Here is a 19,708-nt window from a genome sequence, read left to right on the forward strand (position 1 = left end):
CAGTAAAAATGATATTTGACTTGTATCATCACATTCATGCAGACAAGGCCTTTTTTATGGAAGTTTGAAGTTCTAGGTGGCCCTTATATCACAAGAGATTTCAACACATTTTAAAGGTTAACAGCCTTGGTCTTGGAGAATTATAATAACTAAAGAGTTTTCAAAGAAGTTTTTTCTCAGAAATGGCTTTTATTTATCCATTTCGGATAATATTATTTTCTTTTTTGTTTAAATACTCTCTGCCTATCTGATTCATATACCTTATAAGGGGGGGGGGGTCTTTAAGTGAAATATTATGTTTTGCTTTTTTCTGAACCTAAAATAATATGGATCATTCTCATATACTTTCACAGATGACAAATGAACGCATGACAACCTGCCATAAGGAATAGAAACTGCTCGCAAGACCAGAATTGTCTGCATTTAACTGTACAAATGACCGTACCAAATGTTGCAACGTAACAAAGTTAATCCTGGACTTTTTGAAACAAAATTTCCTTATTCTTTTAATAGAAACAGTTACTTAATATTAGTTCGAAAATCATACTAGACCTTAGGTTTTGTCGAAGAATCTCAGCCAGCCTTTCATCCTTTATCTGAAAATTAAATTAAAAAAACAAGTTTTTTTTAACTGAAAGTGAGGAGCAACATTAAAACTTGAAACGAAGAGAAATTACCCCATATATGAAAGGGGCTGTTCCCTCTTCAACGCCCTGCTCTTTACGCTAAAGTTTTTACTGTTTTGAAAATTAGAGTTGAGAGAAAGAGTCAAACTTTAGCGCAAAGAGCAGGGCGTTGAAGAGGGAACAGCCCCTTTTTTTGCCGGAGCAAAAAACAGCATATTTGCAGTCTCCGGTATTCGTCGTCATTACCTCTAGGATTCGAATTGGCCAGAGGGGATAGCCCGCAAATTTGGCTAGAATAAATCACCGATTTTAATAGTCGCAGGATTCATGCTTAGTAAATGAAAGATTATAAAGTGAAAGAAACTTATCTTTCCGTGAGGGCCGAGCCTCACTAATGTACCCAAGTGAACAATCAGTCCAAACTGTGCGAGGTCGGCCCAACTGCTAATCCTTCTCTACCCTAAACAGCGTAATTAACGCGCAGGCAAATTATAACCAATTTTCTCTACACACCACACTTGGCTATCGTATCTAATTTTCTCAATTCAAAACGCCAAAAATCTGATTGTGTGGTAAATTCAAGTATCAGATTGCACAATTTCTGTAGTCACTGAATTAATTCATGGCTAAGGAATCAAGTTCAAACAATTCAAAGGTTCAAACAGGTGTAATCCCTTTGAGAGCTAGTTCAATACTGCAGCATCTCAGTATACTGCAGGCATCTTCTTTGAACTAAATTCATTTTTTTCGGTAATCTCGGTTACAACGTTTTTTTTTTCCGATATTATGAGAAATAGAAACATTCAGATCGAAATAAAAAAATTTAATTTTATGAATGGCTTAAGAATATTAAGTGGAAAATTTCAGGGCATGATGAGGGGGATGTACAACTGACGAAAAGGCAATATACGAAAACTTCCTTATATGAAATTACTCCGTATATGAAGGGGGCTTTTCCTCTTCAACGCCCCGCTCTTTACGCTAAAATTTGACTCTTTCTCTTAACTCTACCTCTTAAAACAGTAAAAACCTTTAGCGTAAAGAGCGGGGCGTTGAAGAGGAAAAGCCCCTTTCATATGCGGAGTAATTTCATATAAGGAAGTATGCGTATATTGCCTTTTCAACAGTTGTAAGTCTCCCTCATCATGCCATGAAAGTTTCCACTTAATATTCTTAAGCCATTCATAAAATCAAAAATCTTTATTTCGATCTGAATGTTTCTATTTCCTCCTCCTTTTTCTATTTCCTCCTCTATTTCATTTTCCTCCTCAACGTCCCGCTCTTTACGCTAAAGTTTATTACTGTTTTAAAATGTAGAGTTAAGGGAAAGAGTTAAACTTCTTTCATTTTGAAATAAATAAAAAAAACTAGTTTTTTTTAACTGAAAGTAAGGAGCGACATTAAAACTTAAAACGAACAGAAATTACTCCGTATATGAAATGGGTTGTCCCCTCCGCAATCCCTCTCTCTTTACGCTAAAGTTTTTCATTGTTTTAAAAAGTAGAATTGTGGCAAAGAGTCAAACTTTAGCGTAGAAAGCGAGGGATTGCGGAGGGGACAACCCATTTCATATACAGAGTAATTTCTGATCGTTTTAAGTTTTAATGTCGCTCCTTACTTTCAGTTAAAAAAACTAGTTTTTTTTTATTTAATTTCTGAACGTTTTTGAATTAATGCATGTTTGATTTTGGCTCTCCGTACATGAATTATTAAAATGAAATTTGCATATTAATTCTTTTTTTTTGGCTAAATGGCTTTCTCTTAGTTTTGATCAGACGATTTTGAGAAATAAGGGGTGGGGAAGGAGGCCTAGTTGCCCTCCAATTTTTCGGTTACTTAAAAATGCAACTAGAACTTTTAATTTTTATCGAACGTTTTTATTAGTAAAAAATATACGTAACTTAAGAATTAACTTACGTAACAAACTTTTATATTCTTATATTTTTAATTATATATATGAGGGAGTTTGTCCCCTCGTTAATACCTCGCTCTTCACACTAAATCTTAAGTTTTGTCCCAATTCTTTAAGAATGACCCCTTAATCAGAAAGGCCGTAGAATAAATAGTTGAAATTACTAAAAGTACTTTAGCATAAAGAGCAAAGTATTTATCTCCTCCTAAATACCTCACCCTGTATATTAAAGTATTTTTAGAACCCGTCGTATGCGTAATAATCTCTGTTCGTTTTAAGTTTTAATGCTACTCCTTATATTCAATTGAAAAAACTTTTTCATGTTTATATTTTCATGGTTTTTTTAATAGTAATGCTAGGAAATCCTGCGCCCTTTTCATTGAATGAAATATTCCTCCAAGGAAAGATCCTCCCACATAGCCCCCTCCCATCAACTTCACACCCAAACCAAAAAAATCCCCCTGAAAACGTCGATACACTTCCCAATAACCATTACTGTATGTAAAGATTGGTCAAAGTTTGTAACTTGCAGCCCCTCCCCCAGGGACTCTGGGGGAGTAAGTCATCCCCAAAGACATAGTTAGTATGATTTTTGACTAAGCGGAACAAAATGGCTATCTCAAAATTTTGATCTGTTGACTTTGGGAAAAACATTAGCGGGGGAGGGGGTCCAGGTGCCCTCCAATTTTTGGTCACTTAAAAAGAGTACTAGAACTTTTCATTTCGGTTAGAATGAGCCCTCTTGCAGCACTCTAGGACCACTTGGTCGATACGATGACCCCCTGTAAAAAAAAACAAAAACAAACAAACAAATAAACACGCGCACTCGTCAAAAAATACGAAATTCCACAGAATTCTGGCAAAAAATATGAAATTCCACATTTTTGTAGATTCGACCTTGAAATTTTTCTAGAGGGTTCTCTGATACGCTGAATGCGATGGTATGATTTTCTTTAAGATCCTATGACTTTTAGGGGGTGTTTCTCCCTATTTTTCAAATAAGGCAAATTTTCTCAGGCTCGTAACTTTTGATGATAAAGACTAAATTTGATGAAACTTATATATATTTAAAATCAGCATAAAAATCCTATTCTTTTGATGTATCTTTTAGCATCCAAATTCCGTTTTTTAGAGTTTCGTTTACTATTGAGCCGGGTCGCTCCTTACTACAGTTCGTTACCACGAACTGTTTGATTTAAAAAAAAATTATTTTTTTGTTTAATTTCTGGACGTTTTTGAATTAATGAATTTTTTTATCTTGGCTCTCCGCGCATGAATACTTAAAACGAAATTTGCATATTAATTTTTTTGGGCTAAATGACTTTTTCATAGTTTTAATCGAAAGATTTTGAGAAAAAAGGAGCGAGAGAGGAGGCCTAGTTGCCCTCCAATATTCTTTTTTACTTAAAAAAGGCAACTATAACTTTTAATTTTTTACGAACGTTTTCATAAGTAAAAAATATACGTAACTTACGAATTAACTTACGTAGCGAACTTCTATATTCGTATGTTTTTATTGCGTATATGAGGGGGCTCACCCTCGTCGATACCTCGCTCTTTACACTAAAGCTTCAATTTTGTCCCAATTCCTTAAGAATGATCCCTGAATCACAAAGGCCGTAGAATAAATAGTTGAAATTACTAGAAATACTTTAGCGTAAAGAGCGAGGTATTACGAGGAGGTAAACCCCTCATATGCGTAATAATTTCTATTCGTTTTAAGTTTTAATGCTGCTCCTCACTTTCAGTAGAAAAAACTTTTTATATTTACTTTTTCATTGTTTTTTTAAATAATGCTAGAAAATCCTGCACCCCCTCCATTGAAAGTCTCTTCCCCCATGAGAATTTCCTCCATAGAAAGATCCTCCCACGTAACCCCCCCTCAACTCTCCCCCAAACGAAAAAAATCCCCCTGAAAACGTCTGTACACTTCCCAGTAACCATTACTATATGTAAACACAGGTCAAAGTTTGTAACTTGCAGCCCCTCCCACGGGGACTGTGGGGGAGTAAGTCGTCCCCAAAGACATAGTTATTAGGTTTTTCGACTATGGTGAATAAAATGGCTATCTAAGAATTTTGATCCGGTGACTTTGGGGAAACAATGAGCGTGGGAGGGGGCCTAGGTGCCCTCCAATTTTTTGGTCACTTAAAAAGGGCATTAGAACTTTTAATTTCCGTTAGAATGAGCCCTTTCGCGACATTCTAGGACCACTGAGTCGCTACGACCGCTCCTGGGGGAAAAAACAAACAAAAAAACAAATAAACACGCATCCGTGATTTGTCTTCTGGCAAAAAATACGAAATTCCACATTTTGGTAGATAGGGGCTTGAAAGTTCTACAATGAGGTTCTCTGATATGCTGAATCTGACGGTGTGACTTTCGTTAAGATCATATGACTTTTAGGGGGTATTTCCCCCTATTTTCTAAAATGAGGCAAATTTTCTCAGGCTCGTAACTTTTGACGGGTAAGACTAACCTTGATGAAACTAATATATTTAAAATCAGCATTAATATGCGATTCTTTTGATGTAACTATTGACATCAAAATTCTATTTTTTAGAGTTTTGGTTACTATTGAGCCGGGTCGCTCCTTACTACAGTTCGTTACCACGAACTGTTTGAGAAGAACACAGACCAGCTCTTTTATAGGCTGAACTAGGCTGAAAAGAAGTAAATTTCACAGAGAAGCGTTTTGGAATACCAACCTTTGCATAATTGGCAAGGAAAATATCTTTCGGAAGCAAAACTGATGGAAGAAAACAAAGAAGGCGTTGTACAAGAGTTCAAACACAAGTGCCGCCCCGTCTCCCCATAATATCATATGGGGAATATAATATCATAACATCATATAGGAAGATATGTTTATCTCCCCATAAACATAAAACAGAAAGAAGTTATTGAAAAGTCATAAAAGACATTTCCTATTAATTAAGCCGAAGCAAAACAGAATATTTAAATCAGATTTGATTTATTGAAAATTTTAATTTATTGTAAATAAGCACAAAGTCAAATGCAATCTTAATGTTCAACATGATAACAGGGAGAGATAAAAATTCCAAGAAATGAAAACAAATGATGGTATGGATCAGAACAAAGGTGAAGCATTGTAAGGAATAAACAGTCTTATTCATTCTCACTTTCAACAAACAAAACAACACAGATTTTATTCCAAAAAGCTTTTTTCACAATAAAAAACAACAGCCGAAAAATTTGCTGAAAGTAAGAAACAAACATAAGAAAGTAAGAAACAAGTAAGAAAACAAAACAAACAAAACAACGCTCGATCAATCAAACAAGAGCAAATATCATATAGACAGTTAATCAAATCATGGAGCTACGTCACAAAAAAAGAAAAATTTGGCACAAAACAGTTTTTTTCAAAACACTAAATAGTATATATAACTGGGCTAGAACCAAGGACATATTAAAAAAGCATAGAATTAGGGGTTAATCCATTTCTAGCAGTCATAAATCAATTAAGGGGTTTTATAACTATTTTTGAAAAGTTTGATCGGCACATCATAGGCACTCCAACCCTTATCCCCTATAAACGTTTTGGTACATAATTTCCGTAAAGTCCTTCATTTTTTACGTTATAACATAAGACAACAATTCTGCTATCATTCGATATGAGATTCATCTATATCCACCTACCGAATTACATTTTTTAAATTTGCGTTTATTTTTTCGAGATTGAAAGATACGTTGAAAATGGGTTTAAAAAAAATGCAAAATAGGACATTTTTCTAATTTTAAAAGCAAGTTCAGATCGTAGTTCAAAAAGAATCTCATAATGTTGAGCTAGCTGCCCCAACAAGAGCGGAAAATACTTTTAAAATTCTAGGAAATGACGGAAAGCCCCTGAAATTTGTCAAACTGCTTAAAGCATACTACGAGAGGTCAGTGAGCAGAGTTGGAGTTTACGGAGAAGAGACTGAAGAATTTGTGGTAGAGTTTGGAGTAAAACAGGGCTGTGTCCTGTCTCCGACCCTTTTTAACTACTGTATTGATTGGGTGTTTGAGAATGCACTATCTTCTCGTCCAGAATTCACATTAGACAGTACCAACCACTTGGAGACCTTGACTACACTGATGATGCCAAAATCCTCTCAGATCCAGAGAAAGCCCTAACTATGCTCGATTATGCGGTGCCATGGGCATATGGCATTGGCTTGAAAATCATTACAGAGAAGACAAAATTAATGGCTATAAATCACACTGACCTTCTTTCGGTAATTTCAAATAAATTACAGGTCGACCCATTCGACAGTTGCACATTCTTGGCTCCCAGCATTGTACTGATAGATTTTCAATTAAAAATATTAAACAGCGATTGTAGAAAGCACAGATTGTCATTTATTCCTCAGAAAACAATTGTGGAGCCGGCGTAAAATTAGTCCGTACTTAAGTTCAAGTTTACCTGGCTGTGGTCCAAACAATCCTTTTTTACGGATGAGAAACCTGGCTCGTGAAGCAGCTACATGAAAATGCACTGAAGGTGTTTGAGCAAGCCTGTCTCCGTAGTATCCTCAGGATAAACCTGAGTGATTGTACATCAAACGTGCATATACCACTAATGTGTGGTATCAAGAGATGCGCTGACATCACGATCAATGAGCGCCGACTGAACTGTTGGGCCATGCCTTATGGAGGCCACCAGAGTACTTGCCTCGCTGAATCCTTCTAGGGGAGCCCCTCAGCTCATGGAAAAGACACCAAGGAGGTGACGGAAAAAACTGATGGAACTTGGTTAAATCAGGTGAAATCTTGGTTAAATCTTGAAGTTATTTGGGGGGGGGGATTCAGAAAGTTCGGTCACAGATGGACAACCCAACGGCTCCCACTTACAAAGCAGCTAGCAGCAGACCGCGCTACATGGTTCAACCAGGTCTCGAAGATCCTTGATGCAGAGCAAGGTGAAAACACCTGATTCCCGCCAAATGAACGAATAAGTACCATAATTTTGCCTCTGTGAATAAACATATTTAAATTAATCAGCTTAATTAGTATTTCATCCTGTTAATGCAAGATATGGCTGTAGGCTTGTCACAAAATTGAACGTTTTACAGGAAGTAAAACCTTAAGTATTTGTCAATTGCCACGAACAGGTGGAATAAATTTCAGTATAAAGAGCATCAACACTATCATTATATACTTGATTCCAGTGATCACATGGAAACGAGGAATATTTTGTCACGATCATTCTAAAAGATTAACTTTTGATAAACGGATCCTGAATACTGGCAATCAGATTTAATTTTAAAAAATTCTTCCAGTAAATAGATAGCGGCTAATTTTAAGACTAGAGCTTGATTTGCCATAGCGTATCCCCAATACTAAATAGACTAGAAACTCATATCCAATAAGAGAAACTACTAAAATATAGTACAACATAGTGCAACATCCCAAGGTAGATTCATAACAGCATTTGCTAGATGTAGTCAAAGAGAGAGCCAATGCGTATGATGGCAACTTTGAAGAAATACAACACAGATCCAAAGCTTTACAACCAGCAGACTATGTATATACAAGGCAGTCTAGCATCGTAGTTGTTATGAGGACCCATATGATTCCACAGATAAGCAACACTACTTATTCTGTCAGATAGATGGTGATGAGCTACTTTACCCGGTGAGAACAGTCAACGCTGGAAAATCTCTAAAAGAAAGTATTGACCAATTCAATGATGACATACTAAAAACAAGGCTAAACACATAGTATAACAGGAGGAAATGTACATTCAATTGATGTTCGATACCACAAATGCGTTTGGACAGAGCATGTCTTCTCTGAGCGACGCGAAGCTAAAACCGTCGAAGCAGAACAGATTACAAAGCATCCTGCTACCCGGTTTCAAGCGACGTGATCTCGCTCCCTGGAATAGCAGCGAGATTGACAAGTGTGGGAGCTATTCCCTGTGAAATAAATCTACAGAAGGATGAATTCCGAGTTAAATGTTAGAATATGAGATCGGCAAAGCGTGGTGGCTAGCAAGATGAGTCTGATGGCAAGCTGAAATCAACCATGACAAATTCTCTTCCGGCTTCAAAAGGCCATCACTGAAACGGTAACCTGTCACTGTAAAAAACGCTTTTCTTCCGACAGATTTTTTTTTTTTTGCAGAACGAACAACTTATCCTGCACATATCTTTGCCAGTGCAACAACAGATTTCAAAATGATGAGGAAACATGCAAACTATACTGATTATGAGGGTTAGGAAATGTGATGATATCTCTCACAATAATCATATTTGCTCTTAATGGACATTAGTTTAGTCGGGTATTCATGTTTGATTAAAATAATCGACAAAACAAATTTTTAGTTTGTTTTTGAATCTAATTGACTTATTTTGACATCATTATATCATATGGCCCTTTTAAAGGTATTTAAACAGCTAAAGTCTATACTTTAGGTTATACAGAAGCTGAGTTGCGGGCAAAAATATGTTGCATGGCAGATATTTTGTAACATTCAACATGGTTGCCATATTTGACTCTCTACAGATGAAACATTGTTCTTCTGAATACTTCTGCAATAGTTTCTAAAATGTGTAGTTTTCATACTCTCGTAAAAAATCCAACGAACTAACAATATTTTACACAGTGAACCAGACTATCCACTCAATTTGCTCCTTCAGTTACGACCTTGCTAAACTATCACTAAAACGAAACCTCGTGCCAATGTGGTAAGATTGTTTCATGCTTTCGAACAAGACATTGCTGCGAAATTCTTTGTCATAGAAGTGGTTAGACTACTTTGCAGTATTTGAGTCTCCAATGAAGCCTTACGTTTGGATGATGACACGGAAATCAGAAAGTTCCCAAATTAAATTGTAGTTACAGCATAAATGAGTTATTCATAGGCTCACTCTATGAAATTAGAACACTTTTAAGCCGTTAAAGGCATCTCACGTAGAGGGTATAACCAACCTTGATATCAAAGAAATGTTAAACTTATCTTTCCTCCCTTCTTACGGTGGTTAAGAGTATTTAAATATCTCATTTTTTCCACCTAGCAGGGGGAAATGATAAAGCATCACTGGTATTAGAACATTCTATAAATAAATGAACTATGAGGGCCTCAATTCTAATTAGTCAACCAAAGTACCTTGTAGTATTACTATTAAAATAAGAAGATACTATAAACAAACTTAGAAACAAGCACTATTTAATATTTATTTGTTATATTAGTGGTACATGTAATAACCCTTGGTACCAAGATATTATCGAGAAATAAATCAGAGGTACCTCTTGCTATTCTGTTTCCGCTCATTAACTCAGTTGTTTGAGATGTTCGTCTCACAATGGCGTCAATTCGGATCGAAGGCATTCCCCCTTAGAGTTTTTGACTCCCCGTGTACTTTGAAAAACACCTGTTTTGGCGACTTTTACTGATAAATGCCTTTTTTGTATTTTCCTTGAAAAACAAAACATTAAGGTGAAGGTAATTGTCCACGGAGAAGCATGTTTCCTCCGAAGGGATTTATTTATTCCCATGAATCATATCTGCGGATAATTCTAAACTTCAAGAATACCCTGATGATGAAAACGAAAGGTCTCAATGTATTACGAAAAAAATTCTCCTAAAATACTTTAGGTCCAACCGATATAATATACTGGATTCATTAATGGCACTTGACAATGATTTAAAAAGAGCGAGGAATTTCTCTTTTGAGAATTTTTTTTCTGTGGAATCTTTATCCAAGGCTTAATGTTGGTTTCCAAAATACTAACAAATATCATTTTTTCTTCTTCTTTCTTAAAATATCCAAACTCATAAATAGACTGTCTCAGAGTTATAAAAGTTTGTTTTTCTGTATACATGTATAAGAAGAAATATTTATATGACAACGATACTTGTCCTGTTATTCCTTAAATACATGTCATTTGTCGATAAAGAAATCTCAACAATTATCATACTACACTGAAGTCTTTATCAGTATATGCTTTTCGAAAAAGCCATATTTTCATGATTTTTTTTTCTGAATAGGAAATACATAAAAACCAAACAATATAGTTCTGGAAATACAAACACCATCTAGCACACTACACCACATCTAGCTAACCAAAACAGGAAAATTATAGTTTTTTTTAATGAAAACTGAAATAAAAATACTAGGTGTTTTTTAACCAGTTACTAGAACTAATTTATTTATCTTTTTTATTTAACTATTTTTATTAAATGTAAATGTTGACCTCATGATAGTAAGCTACTTTCGTTCCCTCATTGATTATACAGAGATGGCCAAATCACGGCCATCATATATATAAACAATATATTCAAAAACAAACTTTAAATAACATTATATAGCAATGTAAGACATTTTCTTTATGGCCATCCAAATTGTTAGCAAATTAATTGTTAAACACATTCAAGAAAGGAAAACTTATTACAGATCTTTGGCAAAGGCTTCTCAAAAACCTCTTTTTAGTTTTTATTTAAACTTGGATTTTTTTTAATTTAATTTTTTGTATAAGGACAATTTTTATGAGCACTAGCTGGAAAGGAATTTTAAACTGATGTAGAGTTCTGTGTGGCCAAACGGTAGAGGTTGACCTTAAAGCAACTAGGAATTGAAAATTAAGAAAGAGGGAAACTAAACGAGAAGAAAAATTAAACGATAAATTAAACAAGAGGGAAAGTAGAAAATGATTAACCATCTGTGATTCAATCTTTATTCAACCATTTGATTTTTACAGAAGAGGTTTCATTAGTTAATGCGAGAAGTCCACTATGAAATAACTTTTCTTTACTGCAAAGCTTAAATAGATCTAACAGTTCTGTTTTTTTTTTTCTCTCTCTATTCTTTATCTTCACTTTTGAAAGTGAATGTTCTATCCATACAAGTTATTTTGGGAAAAAAATTAGCGAGTGATGTTCATAAGTAAAAAAATTGAACATCAAGTTGTCAAACATTTTATGCAACTTGTTAAAAGTAGTTGTTCAAGATTTTTTTTTTGTTAATTTTACACAACGATACAATCAACATTATGAGCAGGTTTTTTCATTTCCATTTTTAAATCTGGCATTAACGCCCTTATTATAATTGTATAAAAATGATGTCAGTTCATTTGTTAATAGATAAGTCTATCTATCATCCGTCCATGCATCATCCCTAGGGCAGAAGAACTAAGGTAGATAGTCATAGAGCCTATAGTTTTCCAAGTGTTTGGTTAAATGGCACGGATGAACGGCGGGAGTAAGTATGACTCTTAGTGGAGCAATACTTGTTTGTTAGCTTTTAGAAAGGCACGTCCGCCTAGACTCTCAGAAAGGTGGACCAAGAATTAATATTGACATTTAGATTGCCTGGAATGAGAGGAAAACAAGGCACGCATACCTACGGTCTTAGGCAGGTGGACCAAGAATTTAGAATTGACACAGGACCGTTAATTTGCGTAGAATTACAGGCACTTATCTTTCATGATTGCCTTAAAAAAGAGGATCAAACGCATATTTCGTACAGTTAATTGTATGATATATGGTCATTCAAACAAAAGCCTAAACTGTCCTTAAGCCAATTTCGATGGAACAGCCCTAGCAAATCTTCCCGAAACTTTCGAAGTATCTACTTCTCACACCCATACTTCACCACCATCATTCCCACGGCTTCTAGTATCTTAATATTTGTTCTAAAACGCAACCCAAAGTTTTTCGCTGTCTAAGTTCTATGCCTTTACTGCATCTACCCTCTTTACAAATAAATCTAATTATACAAAAGGAAGCTAACAACTTGGTCAGCTTTATAGTTACTTAATATCAACCCATCCTTTTCATTCCTATTTTAAGCAACTTTGTTGTCTTCTCAGTACTAATTTTAAAACCCTTTAGTAAATCCTGGACTCTCAATATTCTTATTTCATTCCCAGCATTCTTATTCACATAACAAAACATGAACTATTTAATCCATTCATGAAGGCTAAGGAAAACTCACCAACAAGGACTTTTCTTTTTCCACGCAGACGAAACTGATAATTTCCAAAGGAAGACAGCAGTCGCATATATATAAAATTCCTTTTTTCTAGAAAGTCACATTAAAATGGCATGCACTCACGCAATCACACATTCAATCTAGGCAGGGGATATTAATCTCTTCTCTAAAAAAAAGATATAAATGAAAATTAATATGCGGTTTAACAGCCAAGGGAAAGAAATTCCAGCTAATACCAAAGTAGACACATCAAAATATTGATCTTTTACCAAAAACGCATATAATAAATGAATAAAAATAAAACTATAACGAAAGCTATAACACTAAGAGAATATCATTATAAGATGTTCGCCGTTAGGAAAAACTCATAAGAGAAGACTTTTCATGCGTTATATCAAAAAATAATATCTAAGATTCTAGTAATTAAATCAAAATCTTACAGTGCGAAGAGGTTTTCTAAGGATTCTGTGTCTAGGTCAAAGTTAATTGTTTTTTAGTGACTATTAGCCAAATATTCAATCCTAAAATTTACTTATTCAAAAGATGAACTCATATTTGCCTGAATGAAGGCTAAAAACCATAACTTTCAACAAAATCTCTGGAATAAAAAATCTTTGCCCTTCCCAGAGCCTGGCTTATCTAGGATTCATAGGCCAAGTTGGCAGAACAAAACTCTCCAGCTGTTTATGTCTTTTCGGCAGACATCGCTTCGACGTCACATGTCGTCGTGATTTCGCTTCGAAATTTGGTGCAATAAAAAAAAAATCTGACTTCGACGTCACATGTCGACCAAATTTCGCTTCGAAATTTGGTGTAATCAAAAAAAAATCTGGGCGAAAAAAGTTTTTTGTTTTGCTCTAAGTAAATTATTAACACCACCTATACTAAGACTGGCCTGCGGGTTCACTTTGACATTCCAGCCAAGCCAAAGGGATCCCATTGGTTAGTTACGGTGGCCTTACTTTCATTCCAAAAATGAATGAGACACATGAGCAATTTGAAAAAGACTGCCGAACCATAAGGAGTCTTTATTTACAAGCTGTAGTCAGACAATTGACCAGATATCAGAGATATACTTTTAATATATACTTACAGAATATACCTGTAATACTTGATTACCATCTGATTACTGTAGCTCCTAATGGTTGATATATTTTTTTCATCGAACCTGTTCCCTTATTTATAGCTTAATTCATACTGATTTTGATGACTATATGAAGAAAATCACTTGAAAGTCTAGAATTCTATTAATAGTCTGACGTTATTACTAATACACCTTCTTGAAAACAGAAATTAATCTGACTATGAGCTCTTAAGAATACTTGGATACAAATATTGATAAAAGTCTGAATAAAAGTAGAAACAATCAGAATTGGATTTTTCGTAAATCTACATCATTAAAAGCTGATTATCAGCTGCCATTTCCAAAGGCCATCATCAGGTGAAGGTGAAAAAAGAAATAGAGACAAATTTAAAGAGCATTACAAATTTGTTTCAACTGCTTGAAACTGTTTTATTAAATATGAAACAGATTTAATCATAACCAGATCAGTTTGTGGGTTACAAGTTAACACTGTGAATTTGCACATAATGTTACACTTGTACAAGCATTTACGTTATAAAGTTTGATTTCGAACGGCCAAGATGATCTACACCTAATAAAAAATATACAAGTAAAGTTGTATTGTTCTTTCCGACACTTCATTTACTTGTATCTTTTTCCTGCTCCATCATACGTGTAGAGAGTAGTCAATGATTTTATAAGTTTGGGAGAAAATACGTGCTTCTTCCCAAATTTAGAATCGTTGTTCCGCTTAGTGACTAAACAAACTCCGAATGAAATTGTAAGAAAGATGAAAGTATCTATCAAACTTCTGTTCCAGTAACTCATGTGTCATTTCAGATTTTTGTTTTCTTGATTTGGAGATTTAAATAAAAATGTCTTCAGCATAAGACAAGTGTCAGAACAAATACAAAGAAGCATCTTTTTTTTCCGACATATTTGTAGATAAAAGTCTGAAAGGACGCAGGTTCGAATCCCAGTTTACCCAATTGTTCAGTTTGGAACGGGGGTCAGTGGCGTAACTCTGTAAGCTTAGCCAGAGTCAACCCAGCTCTAAATGGGTACCTGGAGAAATCTGGGGAAGGTAAACAAGAATGGTGTGCGAAAGCACAGGATGGTTGGCCCCCAACCCCCCATTGCACTTCTTGGCTGAAGGGCCAAAAAACGGAAATCAGCAACGCCGGTAGGGACTGTAAAGTCTAATGCCGTATCATTTACCTTACCTTTTATATATATATATATATATATATATATATATATATATATATATATATATATATATATATATATATATATATATATATATATATATATATATATATATATATATATGTATATATATATATATATATATATATATAATCTTATATATATATAAATGATTTTTGAATTTAAAAAAAGGGAATAGTTGTGGGAAAAGTCAAAGTCATGGCCAATTGTAGAAAAAAACCATGACAGATTATATAGCCAAGACAGATTATATATATATATATATATATATATATATATATATATATATATATATATATATATATATATATATATATATATATATATATATATATATATATATATATATATATATATATATATATATATATATATATATATATACCAGCTGTTGAGGTGGCGCTTCGCGCCACCCCAACACCTAGTTGGTGGGGCGCTTCGCGCCCCCCCAAGCCCCCCCGCGCGCGTAAGTCGTTACGCGCCATATTAGTTACGCGCCATTGTAGTTTTGTCCCTGTGTCCCACCTGTGAATATAGATAGATTTATATATGTGTTTCAAACTACATAAAAATTGCGAATATACAACATTTTTGGCTTTCCCACTACTGGGAGCTTTCCGTTTCCAATTGCCAGCAATTGATCTGAAAATGTTTGACCAGAGTCATCGTTTTGCAATCGGACACGCATATTTATAGTTAATTTTAATATTTTTACGTGTGCCCATAAATTAGAATTTTTCAGGCAAGCATTCATTTCGTCTGCAGGAGTTAAACTACGTAAAAATTGCGAATATACAACATTCTTGGCTTTCCCATTGTCTGTGCATATACAAAGCCGTATGCACTAATAATGACGTCATATGCAAACGCTCTTTTTACAAACAAACAAACATGCATACACACAACTCGTTTTTATATAGATAGATAGATAGATAGATACAATACAAATTAACTGCGTAAAACTTATGAATATACAACATTCTTCGCTGTCCAATTGTCGCTGCATATAAATAGAATGTCAGGTTTACCGACCCTCGAACATGCAACGTACAATTGTCCATGGGAAAAACAATCAGTATTAAGATCTATACCACATTTTTCTAATGATTGACCTTGAGCTTTGTTAATGGTGATTGCAAATGCTAATCGAATTGGGAATTGCAATCTTTTAAATTGAAAAGGCAGATCCGTTGGAATCATGGGAATGCGAGGAATAAGAACAGCCTCACCCTCAAAAGGCCCTGTCAAGATTGTGGCCTCTATTAGGTTTTCCATTGTTTTTTTTTACGGCAAGTCGCGTGCCATTGCAAAGCTTTGGTGGGTTGATATTTCTTAAAAGTATTATTGGTACGCCTATTTTTAGTTGTAGCACGTGTGGTGGAAACCCTGAAAGATCTATGGAATTTAAAAATTCAGATGGATAATTAACCGCTTCATTTGGTTCCAAAACTGTGTCGTCTGACTTGCAAAGGACTGCCTTGTCTCGAATCTTGGTCAAAACAATATTGTTGATTTCGTGGACGTCTATATTTTTGGGTGCGAGAATCCCTCTTTCACTTAGCCATTTATTATTTTTATAATTTTTTAGAATATTCGGATATACTTTTTCAATCAATTCATTTTTGGACGTCACTAAATTACAGAAATCAGCAGGTAGTTGTATACGTCCTGAAATTGAGTCTATCGTATCATAAATGTCTTTTTGTTCCGACGTTAACTTGGAAATGTTATTTTGTACATACGACAATAGATCACTCGTACTGTAACTTTGTTCACGATCCAATTCTACACATGCCGAAACAGCAGCGATATGGTTAGATGAAGGCATTCCCAAATCCTGAAGAGGTTTGTTTGCCATACGTACGCTCAAATCTTCTATAATAACTAAAGTGTAGTTATAAATTTCTGATGTAAAATCAAAAGTCATATCTGACGTCTCGAACAGTTTTCGATGGAGTATATCTTCGGACATTTTTGACTTATATTTTTCCCATAACTCTGTAGGAGCTGATGGAGAGCAAGTGCACGAATTTGACTTGGGGTTGACGTTTCGCACGCGTCATTGATGCAGTTATCCCAGTGTTGGTCATTCTCCAATAAATTCAGAGCTTGGCATGCACTACGGTAAGTGTCATGTATAATACCGTTTACAGTTCTCAAATACTCAAAGGATGTCGGACCGGGTACATTCACCAAAAGCAGGCGTAGAAAGAAGCATTCATATTGATTGGGGTGAACGGTGTAGTCTTCCTATCGTGGTATCTTTGAAGATGGTAGGTTGGCCGTAAACCCACTGGTTATCTACTTCGATGGTGGTACCGTTGCCATTGTATGTTCTTCAGTCATTTTACAATTAGAAATTTCTCTTTCAACAGTCTTCTTACAATTAAAAATTTGTCTTTGAACGATATTCTTAAATACCTGTGTCCTGGTCGTCATTTATATTCCCTGTGTCCCGGTCGTCATTTGTGTCCCGGTATCCCAGTCTGTAATTTCTCTTTGAGTGTCCCGGTCGTTATTTATATTCCCTCTGTCCTGGTCGTCATTTGTGTCCCGGTCTGTAATTTCTCTTTGAGTGTTTTTTCTTTTTAGTATTTTTTAGTTTTTTACATTTTTTCTTTTTTCAGTTTTCTTTTTCTTCTTTATTTTTCAGCTTCACTATGAAATACATATCGCCGAACCTTTGTTTTTTTAACTAAAATCTGGTAGGCATTGATGACCTTATCCAAGTCAAAATCCCAAACCCGATCATCATCATTTTGAGTTTTGATATGTTTTGACTCTCGCTGTCCAGGTGGATCTTCATCTAACTGCGCGGTTTTGCGTTCTTTAGCCTCAAGCCTGTTTCCTTGCTGTTCTTTTGATTCCTCGGCACGCTTTCTTTTCTGACTTTCTCTATCAGCAGCAAGTCTGCTTTCGCGTTGCTCTGGTAGTTCCTCGGCACGCTTTCTTTTCTGACTTTCTCTATCAGCAGCAAGTTTTTTGGCATAGACTCTTTGAGCATCTTCATCAGTCATTGTAAACTTAAACATTAATAGAATTCTACGCGAACATATGTCTTATATAACTTGAATGACGTCACCTTCAAAGCAAAAATGATGGCAACTAATTTCATGACGTCAGCCGAAACATGACGTCACGTCACCTTCAAAGCAAAAATGATGGCAACTAATTTCATGACGTCAGCCGAAACATGACGTCACCTGATCCACGATCCACAGATCCACAGACAACTTATTTTTATATATATAGATATATATATATATATATATATCTTCTATATATATAAAAATAAGTTGTCTGTCCGTTACGCCAGATTATATCTTCTATATATATAAAAGAAAACAAACTAGAATGTAAAAACTGGAAATTGCATAAATATTTCGAAATATTTTGACAATAGATTAAAGTAATTCGAAAAAAGAAAAATGGTAAAAAACTAAAAAAAAACTAAAAAGAAAAAACTAAAAAAAAAATTAAAAATTAAAAAAATTAAAAAAAGAAAAAACCTAAAAAGAAAAAACGTAAAAAAATAAAAAAGATAAAAAACTAAAAAAAAAACTAAAAAAAGCTAAAAAACTAAAAAAAAGAAAAAACTAAAAAAAAACTGGGAATTGCACAAATATTTCAATATATTTTGACAATAGATTAAAGTAATTGGAAAACCTTAAAACAGATACCCCAAATTTTGAGGTTTAATATAAATTGTTGGAGCTTTAGCATGCTTGGCGCGTAAAGATTTTTCCAAGTGTCAATGTTAGAATGAACATTGACAAATTGAAGAAAACAAATCAATAAAAAGAAGAAACTAAAAAAAAGTAAAAACTAAAAAAGACAAAAAAAACTAAAGAAGAAACTGTATCTATCTATATATATAAAAATAAGTTGTCTGTCTGTCTGTGGGTCTGTGGATCTGTGGATCAGGTGACGTCATGTTTCGGCTGACGTCATGAAATTAGTTGCCGTCATTTTTGTTATGACGATGCTTAGTATATTGTAAAACACATTAATTTGGTTAATAATATACCATTTAAAACACCAAAATGAACATGCTGGAGTAGTCACTCGGTGAGAGAGGGTGTCAGAACGGAGAATGAAGGTCCCAGGTTCAAATCCTGGTTAGGCTAAAAAAGGTAAAAAACTAAAAACTAAAAAAAAAAACTGAAAAAACTAAAAAAACTAAAAAAAGGCAAAAACTACAAAAAAAACTAAAAACTAATAAAAAAATAAAAAAGCCGAAAAACTAAAAAAACTAAAGAAACTAAAAAAAGGAAAAAACTTAAAAAACTAAAAACTAAAAAAAACTAAAAAAAAGGAAAAATGAAAAATAGAAGAGAAAAAGAATACTAATAAAATTAAAAATAAAAATAAAAAAAAATAAAAAAGATAAAAAGCTAAAAAAAGGTAAAAACCAATAAAAACTAAAACGAAAAAAAGGTAAAAAACTACAAAAAAAAATTCATCTAAAAAACTAAAAAAAAACTAAAAAACGTAAAAACTAAAAGAACTAAAAAAGTAAAAAAAACTAAAAAAAGGAAAAAACTGAAAAATAAGCGGGATATAAAACAGGGGGATACAAATGACGACCGGGACATAAGGAATATAAATGAATCAGAAAATACAACTCATGTTTCCAAATGACGTCGTTTGGAGCCCAAATTGAAAATCCAGATCAATTTATGTCTACTTTCAAAGTAAAAGGGCAAATTTATCATAGAGCAGGGTCTCTTCTACCATTCTCAGGCGAGAATCATAAATTTTTACAATTGTACTTCATCAGTGATAGAAATTCTGAATTGAATCCACGTTGCGAAATTTCTCCCAACATTGAAAGGACAATCGTTTCCCAATTACAACATCTTTTCCACGAAAATAATAATTTAGTGCGTCTGTTCAAAACAGCCATCGATTTGATGCCTACTTATACGCATAAAATTGTTAT

General features: G+C 34.2%; 2 protein-coding genes across 3 annotated transcripts in view; both read right to left on the reverse strand.

Annotated features, from left to right (window-relative positions):
• The window catches only part of LOC136038665 (uncharacterized), a 206,537-nt gene extending 193,919 nt beyond the window's left edge, over nucleotides 1–12,618 (reverse strand). The window contains exon 1 of one of the 2 annotated variants that reach the window (XM_065721938.1): nucleotides 12,477–12,618. The gene's annotated coding sequence lies outside the window, so the exon portion shown is untranslated. The remainder of the gene's footprint in view (nucleotides 1–12,476) is intronic. The other variant, XM_065721937.1, reaches the window with a different exon arrangement.
• LOC136038668 (nischarin-like) overlaps nucleotides 11,321–19,708 on the reverse strand; it is a 78,737-nt gene continuing 70,349 nt past the window's right edge. The window contains exon 7 of the mRNA XM_065721941.1: nucleotides 11,321–12,639. Within this exon, the coding sequence (XP_065578013.1) occupies nucleotides 12,628–12,639 (12 nt within the window). The 3' untranslated portion in view covers nucleotides 11,321–12,627. The remainder of the gene's footprint in view (nucleotides 12,640–19,708) is intronic.

The sequence above is a fragment of the Artemia franciscana genome, chromosome 18, assembly GCF_032884065.1.
Source record: "Artemia franciscana chromosome 18, ASM3288406v1, whole genome shotgun sequence".
In the NCBI taxonomy this organism is placed as follows: domain Eukaryota; kingdom Metazoa; phylum Arthropoda; class Branchiopoda; order Anostraca; family Artemiidae; genus Artemia; species Artemia franciscana.